Source organism: Palaemon carinicauda, chromosome 19 (assembly GCF_036898095.1).
Source record: "Palaemon carinicauda isolate YSFRI2023 chromosome 19, ASM3689809v2, whole genome shotgun sequence".
Classification (NCBI taxonomy): domain Eukaryota; kingdom Metazoa; phylum Arthropoda; class Malacostraca; order Decapoda; family Palaemonidae; genus Palaemon; species Palaemon carinicauda.
In genome coordinates, this window is record NC_090743.1 from 24093926 (window position 1) to 24110432 (window position 16507).

Sequence of the window (16507 nt, forward strand, 5' to 3'; positions counted from 1 at the left end):
GAATGCTCGAGTGCTTGGACGAGGATTGAAACTGGTAGACGAGAATAATCATGAATGGGAGTTAAATCAGTTGTTGTTTGCGGATGATACTGTACTGGTTGCAGATGCGGAAGAGAAGCTTGGCCGATTAGTGACAGAATTTGAAAGGTTATGTGAGAGAAGGATGTTGAGAGTTAATGTGGGTAAGAGTACGGTTATGAGATGTACAAGAAGGGAAGGTGGTGCGACGTTGAATGTCATGTTGAATGGAGTGTTACTTGAGGAGGTGGATCAGTTTAAGTACTTGGGGTCTGATGTTGCAGTAAATGGTGGAGTGGAAGCAGATGTACGTCAGAGAGTGAATGAAGAATGCAAAGTGTTGGGGGCAGTGAAGGGAGTGGTAAAGAATAGAGAATGGGCATGAATGCAAAGAGACTTCTGTATGAGAAAGTGATTGTACCAACTGTGATGTATGGATCGGAGTTGTGGGGAATGAAAGTGACGGAGAGACAGAAATTGAATGCGTTTGAGATGAAGTGTCTAAGGAGTATGGCTGGTATATCTCGAGTTGATAGGATTAGGAACGAAGTAGTGAGGGTGAGAACGTGTAAGAAATGAGTTAGCAGCTAGAGTGGATATGAATGTGATGAGGTGGTTTGGCCATATTGAGAGAATGGAAAATGGCTGTCTGCTAAAGAAGGTGATGAATGCAAAAGTTGACGGGAGAAGTACAGAAGGAAGGCCAAGGTTTGGTTGGATGAATGGAGTGAAGAAAGCTCTGGGTGATAGGAGGATAGATGTGAGAGAGGCAAGAGAGCGTGCTAGAAATAGGAATAAATGGCGAGTGATTGTGACGCAGTTCCAGTAGGCCCTGCTGCTTCCTCCGGTCACGTTGGATGACCGCGGAGGTAGCAGCAGTAGGGGATTCAGCGTTATGAAGCTTCATATGTGGTGGATAACGGGGGAGGGTGGGGTGTGGCACCCTAGCAGTACCAGCCGAACTAGGTTGCGTCTTTTGTAAGGCTGGGAGGAACGTAGAGATGAAAGGTCCCCTTTTTTTATTTGTTTGATGACAGCTACCCCCCAAAATTGGGGGAAGTGCCTTGGTATATGTATGCATTAATTAAAAGTTGCTTTTCTTTCACTTGAAAATGGTTGACCACAAGCTGAACATACTGCTCCCTAAGAGGGACTGATAAGCTACCACATTCTTCAGACCTTTTGTCCACATCACATCACACTAATGCCCTCGACATGTTATACAAAGAGGATGAGTATCTTTATCACTTTGCAATAAATGCCGTGAACAATTACAATAAGAATGCATAATAAATCCCAAATAAGACATCCTCTAAATAACTCCTTAAATCCCATAATCACTATCTGGATTAGCAAGCAGAATAAGATGGATCGCTCCTCAACCAGACCAGATCAACAAAACTGAAAACAATAAGTGTGATGGTAACTTAGCCAAGCACCGTTCACCGCCACACAAACTTAATACTTCAATGGAGGGCAAGGGTATCAGATTAACTTTAAGGGTAAACATCGACATTGTAGCAGCTTTAAGACAGAAGCCTTAGGAAAATCAGGAGGGTTTCATAGAAATAACCAAAAAGAACGTATTACAATAGACAACATTTCATAGCACATCGGCTTTTTAATAGATCATCATCATCATCTCCTTCTACGCCTATTGACGCAAAAAGGCCTCGGTTAAGATTTCGCCAGTTGTCTCTATATTGAGCATTTAATTCAATACTTCTCCATTCATCAACTACTTCACGCTTCATATTGCTCAGCCATGTAGGACTGGGTCTTCCAACTCTTCTAGTGCCTTGTGGAGGCCAACTGAACGTTTGGTAAACTAATCTCTCATGGGGAGTGCGAAGAGCGTGCCCAAACCATCTTCATCTACCCTTCATCATGATTTCATCCATATATGGCACTCGAGTAATCACTCTTATAGTTTCATTTCTAATCCTGTCCTGTCATTCAACTTCTAATATCCTTCGGAGGGCTATGTTCTCAATTCTACTAAATCTATTGGAGATTGTTTCATTGTCATACCATGACTCAAGTCCATAGAGTAACACCGACCTCACTAAAATGATATATAGTCTGATTTTTATATTCAATTTCAAGCAATTTCATTTCCAAATTTTACTTAACCTAGCCATTTGCCTGATTGTCTTTTTTTAATCTTTCACTTAACTCTAATTCTAAAGACCCTGTATTGGAGACCATAGTTCCTAAATTCTTAAATGATTTTACCTCATTAATCCTTTCCCCTTCTAATAATATGACAAATTCGTAGATAATTTGTATTTTTCCTAACTATACAAACCTTAGCTATTTAATAGGGGTATTACTTTCAGCGTAGCTGAAATGACGAGCCATTAATTTTTAACGAGGGTTTACTACCCACACCACTAGTTAGCGGGGGTAGGGGAGGGTAACTTGCTACCCCCCTCCCCTCTCACACACCTGTGCTTGAGCTCACTTTGCTTGGAGGTAGGACTTCAAGGGGGATAGGGCTGGCGGATAAGTTTGTTTAAATAGCTAAGGTTTGTATAGTTAGGAAAAATACAAATTATCTACGAATTTGTCATTTGTTCCGTAACTGGAATACAAACCACGCTATTTAATAGGGGTGACTCACCCATTACGAAGGGTGGACGTCCCAGCCACTCTGGCTTTCGGCTTTACCCAGGGGCTCCTTATCCGAGTGTATCAGTACTCAAAAACAGAGTCCCTGCGCCTCTCTAAAACCTTGTTACTCAAGGTTCGCGGCCTACGCAAGCTGTGTGTTGAGGTCTGTAGAACTGTGACTGTCCTGGTAAAGTTATTCTTTGTTCTTTAGAAGGAAAAACTGCGCAACTAGGACTTTCCCAAAACCACCTCGTCAGGGTCTAGGGACGTAACAGTATTAGTCTTAATACTAGGTACACAAGGATCATGGTTTACCTGCAGTGGTTTGAGGTCAGCTATGCAGAGAACTCAGGATGCTGCTTTCCCCAAGAGAGGGGAGAATGAAGAAAAGAATAAGGGCCAGTCAAACCTTTTCATTCACGCAGACTAAAACCGGGTAACAATGCCCTCAACCTTCTGCTATTTATCCAATAAGGAGCTTGAGGTTTTAAACCAGCTGTTTTGCAGCCACCACAGGACCGATAGAGAACGTATCGAGTCTCCTGTGGGTCACGTCTTGCAGGTAGTGGGATGTGAACGTGGTCTGATGCTTCCATACCTCAGCTTGAAGAACCTGCGTCACTGAGAAGTTTCTCTTGCATGCCAGGGACGTAGCTACGCCCCTGACATCATGAGCTCTGGGGCGACGTGACGGAGGAGGGTCTGGATTCAGTGCATGGTCTATGACCTTACGAATCCATGCTGAGATGGTGTTCTTGGTGACCCTCCTCTTGGTCCTTCCTGCGCTGACAAATAGTGCAGGCACACGAGGACGGGCTGCGGCTGTTCTCTTAAGATACAGCCTCAAACTCCTCACAGGGCATAGTAAGAGATGGTCTGGGTCATCTGTTACAGAACGGAGACTAGAAATCCGGAAGGAGTCGAATCGTGGATCCGCTACTCCCGGGTTCTGAGTCTTAGCAATAAACTCAGGGACGAAGCTGAACGTTACCTCTCCCCATCCCCTTGAATGAGCGATGTCGTATGAGAGACCATGAAGTTCACCGACTCGCTTGGCCGAAGCCAAAGCTAGGTGGCAATCGGTTGCCTGGCGTAATGGTTCATAGGGAGGTCTCTTAAGAGACCTGAGAACTCAAACCACGTTCCATGGGGGAGATCTCACTTCTGACTGGGGGCAGGTAAGTTCATAACTCCGTATGAGTAAAGAAAGTTCTAGCGATGAAGAAATGTCCATTCCTTTCAGTCTGAAGGCGAGGCTTAAGGCTGAGCGATAGCCTTTCACTGCCGAGACTGATGGGCGCATTTCTTCACGCAAATACACGAGGAACTCCGCTATTGTTGGAATAGTGGCATCGAGTGGAGAGATACCCCTTCCATGACACAAACCACAGAAGACTTTCCACTTTGCCTGGTAGACTGCTGCTGATGACTTACGCAGGTATCCAGCCATCCTAATCACAACTTGTTGCGAAAATCCTCTCTGAGAGAGGAGATGCCGGATAGTCTCCAGGAGTGAAGTCGTAGTGAAGCTACGGCTTTGTGGAATATGTTGGCATGTGGTTGTTTGAGTAGATTGTGTCGTGGAGAGAGTTCTCTTGGGGGCTCCATTAGGAGCTGCAGAAGGTCAGGAAACCATTCTGCGTGATGCCATAGAGGAGCTAAGAGGGTCACTGAAAGATTGACCGATGTTCTGGTCTTGTTGAGTACCCTCCTCATCAGACAGAACGGGGGAAAGGCGTAAACGTCGATGTTGTCCCACCGTTGTTGGAAAGCATCTTACCAGAGAGCCCTGGGGTCTGGGACTGGGGAACAATACAGCAGGAGCGTGAAGTTCAGATCTTTGCAAAGAGGTCCACAGTCGGAGAACCTCACAAAGTCAGGACTTTGTTGGCTACTAGATGATCCAAAGACCACTCGGTACTCACTATCTGAGATGCTCTGCTTAGGTTGTCGGCGAGCACATTCCTTTTGCCCGGAATGAAGCGTGCCGATAGTAGTATCGAGTGGACTTCGGCCCATCTCAGTATCTCTACTGCTAGATGGGATGGCTGCTGCGAAAAAGTACCTCCTTGCTTGTTGATGTAAGCCACTAATGTGGTGTTGTCGCTCATCACCACCACTGAGTGGCCTGTCAGGAACTGTTGGAACTGTTGAAGGGCTAGAAAGACGGCCTTCATCTCTAGGAGATTTATGTAGAGGTACTTTTCTGACTCTGACCAGAGGCCTGAGGTCGTGTGGTGCAGCACGTGGTCCCCCACACTTTTTTTTTGAAGTGTCTGAGAACAGCATCAAATCCGGGAGGAGGACGAGAAGGTCCACTCCCTTTCGTAGATTCTCGTCTGTCACCCACCACTCAAGGTCTGTCAGTTCCGCTGATCCCATGGGATCCGGATGTCCGGGGAGTTGTGAGCTTGATTCCACCAGGACTTGAGTTGCCACTGGAGGGATCTCATCCTGAGGCGACCATTGGGGACTAGACGGGCCAGCGATGAAAGGTGACCGAGGAGACGTAACCACGTTTGGGCTGGAAGTTCTTCTCGTCTGAGAAAAGATCTTGCGACCTTTCTCAGCCTTGTTATCCTGTCGTCTGATGGGAAGGCTTTGTGAAGATTGGAGTCTATGATCATGCCTGAAGTATACCAGTCTCTGTGTAGGAAGCAGAGAAGACTTCGAGATTTACCATGATCACCAGATCCTGGCAAAGTCTCAGAAGTTTGTCTCGGTGTAGAAGAAGGGTTGACACCGAGTCTGTTAGGATTAGCCAGTCGTCCAGATAACGGAGGAGACGGATGCCAATCCTGTGTGCCCAAGATGGCACTAGGGCAAACACACTGATGAAAACTTGGGGTGCTGTGGAAAGACCGAAGCACAGCACCTCCTTGAAGACGGATGGACTGGGATCTGGAAGTACGCGTCCTTTAGGTCCAGTGTACACATGAAGTCTTGAGGTCTTACTGCTAGTCTGACCGTGTATGCCATCTCCATGCTGAACGGAGTTTGTTTGACAAACTTGTTCACGGCTGAGAGGTCGATGACTGGTCTCCAGCCTCCAGACGCCTTTCTTACAAAAAAGAGTCGACTGAAGAAGCCCGGGGACCCATCGAGGACCTCTTGGAGAGTGCCCTTCTTCAACAGGGTCTGGACTTCTGCCCAAAGGGCTTGCCCCCTTGCCAATCCCATGGCAAGGGAGTCTAATGACACTGGATTCCTGGTCAGGGGAGGTAGATATGTTATGAACGGGACGCGATAACCTAGACGGATCACGGAGATTGTCCAGGAATCGGACCCGAGTTGCTTCCACCTGTCTGAGCAACTTTGTAGGTATCCCCCCACTGGTGGAAACGCAGGGGGAGTGCCTATCCTAGCGTTTGCGGCCTTGGCTGCTTCCTCTAGGAATTTTCCCTCCCCTGGAGAACTTTTTGCCTTGCCTGTCCTTGACAGGAAAGGTCTTAGACACCACTGTCTTCGCTGCTGTTTTTGTTGTCGCGGTTTTGGTTGGACGGGACTGCTGGGGTGCTAGAGGTTTATAGGGCTTAGTTGTTAAAGCCCTATGGAGGAGGGAGTCTCGATAAGACTTCCTCCACCTCTCGGCAGCAAGTTTCACGTCCTTAGGTTCAAACAGATGGGGCCCCTCTAGGGAGGAATGTCTGAGCCTATTTATCTCGACGCTTGGGACCTGTTGGTGGAACCTCTCAGAAACTGCATCTTGGCATTTCAAGATGGTGTTTGCCCACAAGTTCGAGACTTGGTGGGCAAGAAACTTGATCATCGTGTGAGTGCCTGAGAGTAAGAAGGTCTCCATTGCTTTCCTGGTACGCTCCTTGGAAAAATCCTTGGATCGTATCAGGATACCAAGGTCCCTAACCAGATGTCCAGCCACAAAGTGGCTTGCATCGCATACTTGGTGACCTTTTCCTGGTTAAGGACCTCGGTTGCCGAGAACGAGACCTACCAGCTGGAGTCTCTCTCAAGAGGGACTCCCTTGGTTAGCTCTTCCAGAGTGGTGAAGAGGAAGAGCTGAACTGGGTTCCTCCAGGATCTCAAAGTACCTCCTTTGCTGTACGCGAAGAGGTGGGAGGAGCTTGTTCGTAGCGCTGGCATGGTTGGAGGAGGCAAACTCGGAGAGCTGTTGGGAGATCTCGTCCCTGGTACTCTTCAACCCTTGAGACCAGGGCAGGGCTGCACTGGTCTTTGAGGGTTTTTGAGTACCAAAGATGTGGTCTAAGACCATGTCTTTGCCCTCTTGAGGGGTATCTCCGGGTAGGAAAACCTATTGAGAACCCTAATTAGAGTCAGAACCTGCTAGAATGCATGCTCTGATTCTTGTTGGTCTCCTCCTGATGTAGGACTTGCAGCGTAGTCTCCTTCTATCCCCAAGAGCTCTTCTTAGGGTGAGTCGCGGACATTCCTTGAGTGGCTGGCTGGCTGTCTCCGTTCTAGCCCTAGTGGAGGACTTTGGTAGAGTTTTGGAGTCTTTGGACTCCTTCCAAGGAAGGAGAAAAGACTCCAACATCAAAGGCCTGTGTGTCATGTCCCTCCTGGTCTCAGATTGCGGGGAACTCTCCTCCCGCGGTTCCCTTGGTGACAGATGGTCTTCGTCCGACAGGGAGGGAGAGTATCCCCGAGAAACTGGATGGTCTGCACGGAGTCAACTTCTCCCTCGGGAAAGTGACCGCGTCAGAAGCTCCTCTTTTCCTCTACAAAGGGGTAGAAGAAGCCATGGTTCCGTGTCTTAAGTCCAGAGCTATAGGTTGCTCTGATGAGCGGTCAGACAGGACTGGCTTGAAAGCCTGTGTTACGGCTCTAACTAAGGCACTGAACCAAGGCTGCTGACTGACGGATGTACTGTCAGACAGATCTCCTGAAGGGAAAGGGAACGAAGGTTCCCTACGAGGAGTCACTGTAATAGGTGGGTCCACCTCAGAAGGCAGTTTAGGGATCCTGAACCCCTCTGCTTGTGTTTGTTTCCCTTCTCCCGCAGGGCTCGCTGGAATGCGTTTGCGGGTAGGGGAATAAGGCGATGGCGACCTTACCGAGTGTAGATCCTGCACCCGTGCCTGTTGGTGTGCGTGCTCGCGCATGGGAGAATATTGATGCGCGTGCTCGCACGGGAGAATATTGGCACACACGCGGGCGTGCTGGAGAGTATTGGCGCGCACATGAGCGTGCGGAAGAGTATAGGCGTGAGTGCGTAGGTGAGAATTGGCGCGCGGGCACGTGGTGGCGCGCGCGTCTCTGTGCGTGCGTGCGGGAGATATTTGGCACGCAGGTGAGCACAAATGTCCAGGAAAGCGCCGGTGCGCCTGTGAGAGTTGGCGCGTAGGTGAGGGCTGCGATATGATTGCTCTTAGGAGAGCGTTGGCGTGCAGGAAAGCACTGGCACATAGGAGAGCGCTGGCAAGAGGGAGAGTCCTGGCGCGTAGGAGAGCGTTGGCGCACAGGAGATCGTGGGCGCGCAAGAGAGCACAAGCGCGCTGTAGTGCGCTGGCGACCCTTGGGGTGTGAGCGCAGGGTGTGCAGGTGAACGTGGGCGTGTGGCGCGCAGGAGAGCGTTGACGTGCAGGTGAACGTTGGCGCGCAGGCGCATGAGTCTGCTGCCTTCTGTGAGGGCGAGCAGGTGAAGGGGCGTGCCAAAGCGCTGTAGAGTGACGAGCTGCTGGCGAGCGCAGAAGGTCTGTCGGATTGCGAGCTGCAGGGTGATGGCGCGCAGCTGCACACTTTGGTAGGGCTACAGTAGGCTCTACCGGTGACAGGAATGGTGATGGTAGGTCGGCAGGTCTGGAGGATGGATGGTCGGCATGCCCTTTGTAAGGGCGACCATCCACTGAAGGGGATCATGAACGATCGGCAGAGAGGTCCAGGGCTGAAGTCACAAGACTGGTTGCAGGAGCAGTGATGATTGATGTATGAAGGTCTGAATGCAGCGGAGGCTCCTCTGCAGGGGACTGCAGCGACGACAATGAACCAAAGAGGTTCCTCTTCACTGCTGGTGAAGGGAGACCTCTAAGGCGGAGAGGAAGGCGTGCCTTCCGACGGATGCGCCCTCTGGGGGCCGTTGGATCAGCAAGCTGACCGTGCGCCGCAGCAGTCCTCTGAAGAGGAGCCTCTATAAGTGAACTCCCCCGAGGGGAAAAACACTTGCAGGAGAGACAGACGTTGAACTTAAGTTTCCCCCTTGGAGGATGATCAGGAACGGGGGAAACTAAGTCGGCAGCGACCGCTGTAGAGTTTGGAGTGGCAAAGATGGATGAAACCGCATGAGACACCTTTGACACAACAACGTCGACAAAGGTCAGGGGATCTACCTCTGCCGGCAACGATGATTGCTTAACAGAAGCACCCATGCAGATGAACTGCAGCAAGTCTTCCTTGGAGGGCGGAACCGTAAGCCCCAAGGAAAACCAAATCTGTAAGAGGGGAGTTTGTGACAAGGCCTCACCCAGGGGGAGAGGTGGGGCTGCTTCGCTAGGGGAAGCAACATCATCTCTCGAGAACCGAGGTTGGCCGATAATAACTTGGTCTACGCTACTACTCGGTCTCTTGTAAGAGACCGAACAAGTAGGAGCTTCGGAGGAGGGTCGGGAGACGGAAGAAGAGGCCTTGGGTTTTTCTTCCTTCAAAGAAACCTTTGAAGGAGAAATATCCGGCTTGGACTTCTTCCGCCGTCGCACAAACCTCTCCCACTGGAAGAAGACCACTCCCTACACTCATTGCGCTTATTAACACTATCACACCGTTGACCTCTGCATGAAGGACAAAGGGTGTGAGGATCAGTCTCCACCGCCGACATATATGTCCCACAAGGGCGGCTGGAGAGTCCAGGGCAAGTGCGCATGGTCCCAGAAGTCAACTTCACACACACACTAAAAGAAAAAGAAAAAAACAAAAGTCATTAATGCCTGCCAATATTCAGCGAGGATGAAGAGCGGCAACGTCCCTTAACCATCCGAGCCGAAAGTAAAGTGAGCTCAATCACAGGTTTTTGAGGGGGAGCCCCCGCTAACTAGCGGTATGGGTAGTTAACCCTCGTTAAAAATTAATGGCTCGTCATTTCAGCTACGCCAAAAGTAATACCCCTATTAAATAGAGTGGTTTGTTTTCCAGTTACGGAACAAATTTCCTCTTCCATTCTCATCCGTTCTCATCATCTCTGTCTTTCTTCTAGCTATCTTCAGCCCAACCTCGTGTGATATTTCATGCATTCTGGTAAGCAAGCATTGCAAATCCTGTGTTCTGCTAACAAGGACAGTATAGGAAGAATAATTTCTTAAAAGGGAATGTGGCTCCTGCCCTATTTAAGTAGCTTAATGGTAATCACACTCATTTTATACACTTTTATTATCTTTTAATATGTGTCATTTCAATTTTTTTTTCAATATACACTAGTATAACACACTGTCCAAATTTTATACAATATTCTTATGCTAGTTGCAAGCATTAATTAATCTTATTGCTAAGACTTGTACTCTTTACTGACTGCTATGTTCAATAACATATACAGGAAACTATAAAACAGTAATATTTCCATAGAAGCTTAAACATACCTTTGATATTACTTAGCATTAGACAAAATTTAATGTTTAATATAAAAAGGACATGCTGAACTTAAATATATAAGAATCTATAGTTAAAAAATTACAGGTCTTGATAAAGCAATTGCTATTATGCTAAGCACAAAAAATTGGCTTATTGAGAAAGTCTTGTAATATTTTTGGATCAATCTATTCTGAAGAAATGTTTCAATTCTTTCCCTGTACCTTGTTCTGAGTATTATTCTCCTGTCTGGTCATCAGCTGCTGATTCTCATCTTAATTTGTTGGACATGAAATTAGGGTCTATTAAATTTCTTATTCCAGATCTAGATATAAATCTCTGGTCACCGTCATTCAATTAGTTTGTTATGCATGTTGCATAAGATTTTTCATAATTCTGACCATCCTTTGCATTCAGATCTTCCCAGACAGTACCATCATGTTTGTAATACTAGGTATGCAGTTAATTCTAATAGTTAGGCTTTCTCCATCATGAGGCGTAATACTACACCGTATTCTAGTTTTATTGCAGCTGTGACCAAGTTGTAGAATGATCTCCCTAATTATGTGGTTGAAAAGTTCAAACTTGCAGTAAATGTTTTTATGTTGAACAGGCTGACATAAGTCTTATATTTTATATACAAAAAATTTTTTTTTAATGTTGCTACTGTTCTTAAAATATTTTAATTGTTCATAACTTCTCATATAGTTTATTTATTTCCTTATTACCTTTCCTCACTGGGCTATTTTTCCCTGTTGGAGCCCTTGGGCTTATTGCATCCTGCTTATCCAACTAGGGTTGTAGCTTAACTAATAATAATAATAATAGTAATAATAATAATAGTAATAATAAATAAACTATAACCAACCTAAATTACTTTAACAAAAACTCATACACCAGTCATTCTACGATAAATACAGTTTTCATCATAGGCCATATGAGAAAAGATAGGTCATTATAGATGATAAAAGCACAAGACAAATTCAACTGTATATATAGATCAGGTATGAAAAAAGTGATGGAGCAAAAATTGATGAAAATACAAGTTGACAGCCTTTTTAACAATACAGTACTGTATAAAACAATTTATTATTGTTAAATCATGCTTTTCCTTTTTCTTTGTTTTATGTGGCACTGTACAGTACTTCACAATAAATTCTATTTGCATTATACTTAACATTGTGATAAAAAACTCAATTAGCCAACAGTATTAACTCTAGTGCAGTTCTTTACTAATAGTTACTGTAGCACCACAATAGTACTTCAGAGCATTGGACCTGCAATTAGAATAATCGAAGCTTAGCTCTGCTTACCTGTGACTCAGTTTTTATATATTTCACTTTAGTCTGTTTTCTTCCTTTGTGATTGATAAAAAGATATACAAAATATAAAAAAAAATCTGTTTAGTATTTCAACCAACAAAAGATGAATACGTGAAAAAGTCTACCAAACACCTATACCAAGGGCATTTTCTGGGTCCGAATCTTAATATCTTTAGAATCAAATTTTTGCATAAAAATGTAATCCCACACTGCTTAGTGGAGACAAGGTTACTTTAATGATTCCTTGACGTTGACTACAGAGCTTTTTAATAACATAAATATTCCCATGACTTATAAATAAAAGTATATGAACATTATTTGGCTACTAGTCTTGTTCAGGTCAATTGTTATCATAGAATAACAAGAGCACACGGCAGAAAGTATAACTGAACATGAAAGCTAAGTAAGACATCGCAAACCCTTATATCCTAATGTATATGACAGTAAGAGACCTGAAGAACAAGAGTAGAATTTGAAACAACTTATATTTGTCTTCTTTGTCTGCAACTTGGTAGACAAATTAATTAGGCAACCCCTCACAATGATCCACCTTAGGGAGAAATCATCTAAAGGTTTAGATGGTTTCCATGACAACAAGGGTCAACTCGAATTAAGGCCAACTAAAAAATTATTTGAAAAGTTTTATCAAATTATTTTTACCCATTCCAGACATATCCTTCTAACACACACACAGATAAACAAACTACTTCTCCCAACATAAAATCAATATACTATCAATGGTATTATCACCTACACAACTTACCAAGCTGAAATGCAAAATCAGTTCAAAGTCAGTTGTAAAATCCTCAAGTTTTAAATATGGTAAAATTCTATATTCTAAAATTACAATGATAAAAGATTCCAAACTCTTACCAAGGAAAAAAATATTTCTACTAATTTTCAGTAGGACCTATGAAAATCTTTCAAAGATTTCTGAACAATGAACAATACCTCTACTAATCTATACTACTATATAAAAAATTATACATACCCCAATCTATTTTACTTAGCCTAAAATCTCAAGAACTTGATTCTCCAGCTTCAACAAGACTGAAAAGCTGATCTGCTTGCTTGATAGCATCAGCTAAGGCTTCACAGTGCCTTTTAAGGTTCTCTGGAACCTTTTCCATACCGTAGTAAGCACCTGAAATGATTAACATGTAATTAAATATACTGTACAAAAGACAAACTACAACTTAAATACAAATAAAATTTCCTAGTATTTTTCCAAATACTTAAATAAACCTATAACAGTCAAAACATTTAAATTTAAAGATTTAAATGCAGCTCATGAATGGTAGAGGCAAGGGACAATGATAATGCCCTTACTAGCAGGACAATGCCCTAGAGACTGACCATATAAACATATGATCAGCAGCCAATCCCAGTCTCCAACCAAGCTAGGACCAGGAAGGGCCAAGCAATAGCTGCTGATGACTCACCAGTTAGACCTATATGCTTCCCCAAAATCCCCCATCCTTAGCTCACACGGATGGCGAGGTTGCAGACAATTAAGAAACTATCGAGTTTGATTGGAACTCGAACCCCAGTTCTGCGAGAGCCAGGCAGAGAAGTTTCCAATAGGCCACTCCTATTGCATAGATAAAGGTTCATAACTAGGATACAGTTAACTGCATATCAATCCACACTCACCTGCAATACTTCCAGCCATTGTTGCGATAGTGTCAGTGTCTCCACCTAAGCCTATAGCATAGTGGAGAGTTCTCTGTATAGGATTATCAGTCTGAAAGAAAAGGAAGCTACTTTATTCAATCTGTTACAGTTTCCATTATACAAATTACAAATGCCACTACTTATTCTTTATGTGAACAAGTCCTTTGATACAGAACATTTTCCACACAAGTTATTTCCAAAAATATTTTACTTACAACTGCATTTGTCTCGTATGCAACAAGCAGTATTGATAGTAAAGCACAAATCCTGATACCATATAAATCTTGAAAGTGCTCAATAAGAAATGACAAATTTGAAAGTAATTTGAAGTTTTCCTAACGATACAAACCTGTAGCTATTTATAGGGATTATCTTTCAGCAAAGCAGGAAGACTAGCCATAAAGACTTTTAAGCGAGGTGACAACTACCGACCACACTAGTTAGCGAGGGTTCGTGAGGGATAACAGGGGGTAGTGAGGGGTAGCAGGGGGTAGTGAGGGGTAGCAGGGGATAGTGAGGGGTAGCAGAGGGTAGTGAGGGGTATCAGAGATAGTGAGGGGTAGCGGGAGGGTAGTGAGGGGTAGCAGGGGGGTACTGATGGGTAGGGGGGGCTGCCAGAAACCCAATTCACTCACACACCAGTGTGTCTAAACCACTTTCGATTGCAGGCAGGACTTTCAAGGGGGACAGGTGATGGCAGGACAATTTGTATAAATAGCTACAGGTTTGTATCATAAGGGAAAATACAAATTACTTTCAAATTTGTCATTTGTTCCGATACTAAATACAAACCCTGCTATTTATAGGAATGACTCGCCCATTAGGAGGATGGAAGTCCGAACCCACTGGATGTGCTTTTGAACAGGAGTTATCTCATACAGGTTTGGCACATGACTGAAAGAAACCCTGTCATCTCGCTAAAACTTCGTGCAAAGCACATATAGCGGCTTGAGCAACCTGTGACTGTCTAGGTAAGATTTTTCAGAGATAAATCTTTAGCATCAAACATAAGCGTATCCAATACCCACCTCACAGGGAGTATGGGGACCTAACAAGTATTATTTCTATACTAGGTTACACATTGGAAATGGTTATTACCTCCTGAGAGGTGAGGCCGGCTTGCAGAGGACCCATGGGTGCTATTCCCCAAGAGAGGGGAAGATGAAAGAAAGTAAGAGCCAGTCATTCTTACATATTCATCCCAGACTAATCCTGGGAAACCTATGCCATCAACCATCTGCTACTTGTCCATAAAGGAGCCTGAGGCATATCAAATTATTTGTTGTGCAGCCACCACAGGACCAATGGAGAATGTCTCCATGTTCCTGTGGGTCAGGATGCCAGAAAACTTCAAATCAATCAATCAATGTTCCTGTGGCTTATATCTTGCAGGTAGTGGGAGGTTTACGTCGTCTGACACTTCCACACACCTGCTTGCAGTATCTGCATCACAGAGTAGTTTCTCTTGAACGCTAGGGACGTGCTGATACCCTTAACGTTATGAGCTCCAAGTCGATGAGCACGAGGAGGATTGGGATTCAATGCAAGGTCTATGACCCTACGAATCCTAGCCGAGATGGTGTTCTTTGTGACCCTGCTCTTGACCTTCTCCATGCTGACGAAGAATACTGACACTCGGGGGCGAGTTCCTGCCGTGCTTTTCAGGTAATACCTCAAATCCTCACTAAGCAAAATAACAGTTGATCTGGGTCATCGGTTACAAAATGAAGAATCCCAATCCTGAAGGGCCCAAATCTATGATCCGTTACTCCCGGATTTTGAATCTTAGTATGTAATAAACTCAGGGACGAGGCAGTGTTACCTCCCCACATTAATATTATTATTATTATTATTACTTGCTAAGCTACAACCCTAGTTGGAAAAGCAGGATGCTATAAGCCCAGGGGCCCCAACAGGGAAAATAGCCCAGTGAGGAAAGGAAACAAGGAAAAATTTAACATTTTAAGAAAAGTAACATTAAAATGAATATTTCCTATATAAACTATAAAAACTTTAACAAAACACGAAGAGAAATTAGATAGAATAGTCTGCCCGAGTGTACCCTCAAGCAAGAGAACTCTAACCCTAGACAGTGGAAGACCATGGTACACAGGCTATGGCACTACCTAAGACTAGAGAACAATGGTTTGATTTTGGAGTGTCCTTCTCCTAGAAGAGCTGCTTACCATAGCTAAAGAGTCTCTTCTACCCTTACCAAGAGGAAAGTAGCCACTGAACAATTACAATACAGTAATTAGTCCCTTGATCGAAGAAGAAGTGTTTGGTAATATCAGTGTTGTCAGGTGTAAGAGGAAAGACGAGAATGTGTAAAAAATATGCCAGACTATTCGGTGTATGTGTAGGCAAATAAAAAATGAGCCGTAACCAGAGAGAGGGATCCAATACATTACTGTTTGGCCAGTCAAAGGATCCAATAACTCTCTAGCGGTAGTGTCTCTTGAATGGGCGACATCACAGAAAAGACCATGCAGTTCACTGACTCCTTTGGCCTAAGCCAAAGAGAGCAGGAAAACTGCCTTCAAAGTGAGGTGGCGATCTGTTGCCTGGTGTAATGGTTCGTAGGGAGCACCCTTCAGGAGGAGTTTGGGAGGGCGTGTGAGAGAATGAAGTTGCGAGTTAATGTGGTAAGAGTAAGGTTATGAGATGCAAGAGAAAGGAGGGTGGTGCTAGATTGAATATCATGTTAAATGGAGAGTTACTTGAGGAAGTATATCATTTCAAGTACTTGGGGTCTGTTGTTATTGCAAATGGTGGAGTGGAAGCAAATATACGTCAGTGATATTAAAGGATGTATAATGTTGGGGGCAGTGAAGGGAATGGTAAAGAATAGAGGATTAGGAATGAATGTAAAAGTTTTTCATGAGAAAGTGAATGTACCAACTGTGATGTATGGATCGGAGTTGTGGTGATGAAAGCAACAGAGAAACAGAAATTGAATGTTCAAGATGAAGTGTCTGAGGAGTATGGTTGATGTATCTCGATTAGATAGGGTTGGGAATGAAGTAGTGAGGGTGAGAATGGGAGTAAGAAATGAATTAACAGCTTGAATGAATGAATTAATGATTTGAAGTTCTCTGGCATCCTGACATCGAAAGTCTTTGACGCCGATTAGCAGCTTGAATGGATAAAAATGTGCTAAGGTGGTTTCACCATGTAGAGAGAATGGAAAATGGCTGTCTGCTGAAGAAGGTGATGAATGCAAGAGTTGATGGGAAAACACAAGAGGAAAGCCAAGGTTTGGGTGGATGGATGGAGTGAAGAAAGCTCTGGGTGATAGGAGGATAAATGTGGGAGAGGCAAAAGTGTGTGCTATAAATAGGAATGAA

At 44.5% G+C, this 16507-nt stretch overlaps 1 protein-coding gene across 3 annotated transcripts in view; it reads right to left on the minus strand.

The window, feature by feature from the left end:
• The window catches only part of LOC137658523 (ADP-ribosylhydrolase ARH3-like), a 97802-nt gene that overhangs the window by 25523 nt on the left and 55772 nt on the right, over positions 1 to 16507 (minus strand). For 2 of the 3 annotated variants that reach the window (XR_011047355.1, XM_068393314.1), the window contains exons 8-9: positions 13140 to 13230; positions 12478 to 12630 (exon numbers count right to left, since the gene is read on the minus strand). Coding sequence is in view for 2 of the 3 variants with exons in the window: in XM_068393314.1 (XP_068249415.1) it covers positions 12506 to 12630; positions 13140 to 13230 (216 nt within the window). In the remaining variant the exon portion in view is untranslated. Of the gene's footprint in view, positions 1 to 10974; positions 11442 to 12477; positions 12631 to 13139; positions 13231 to 16507 lie in introns of those variants that run through there. The other variant, XM_068393315.1, reaches the window with a different exon arrangement.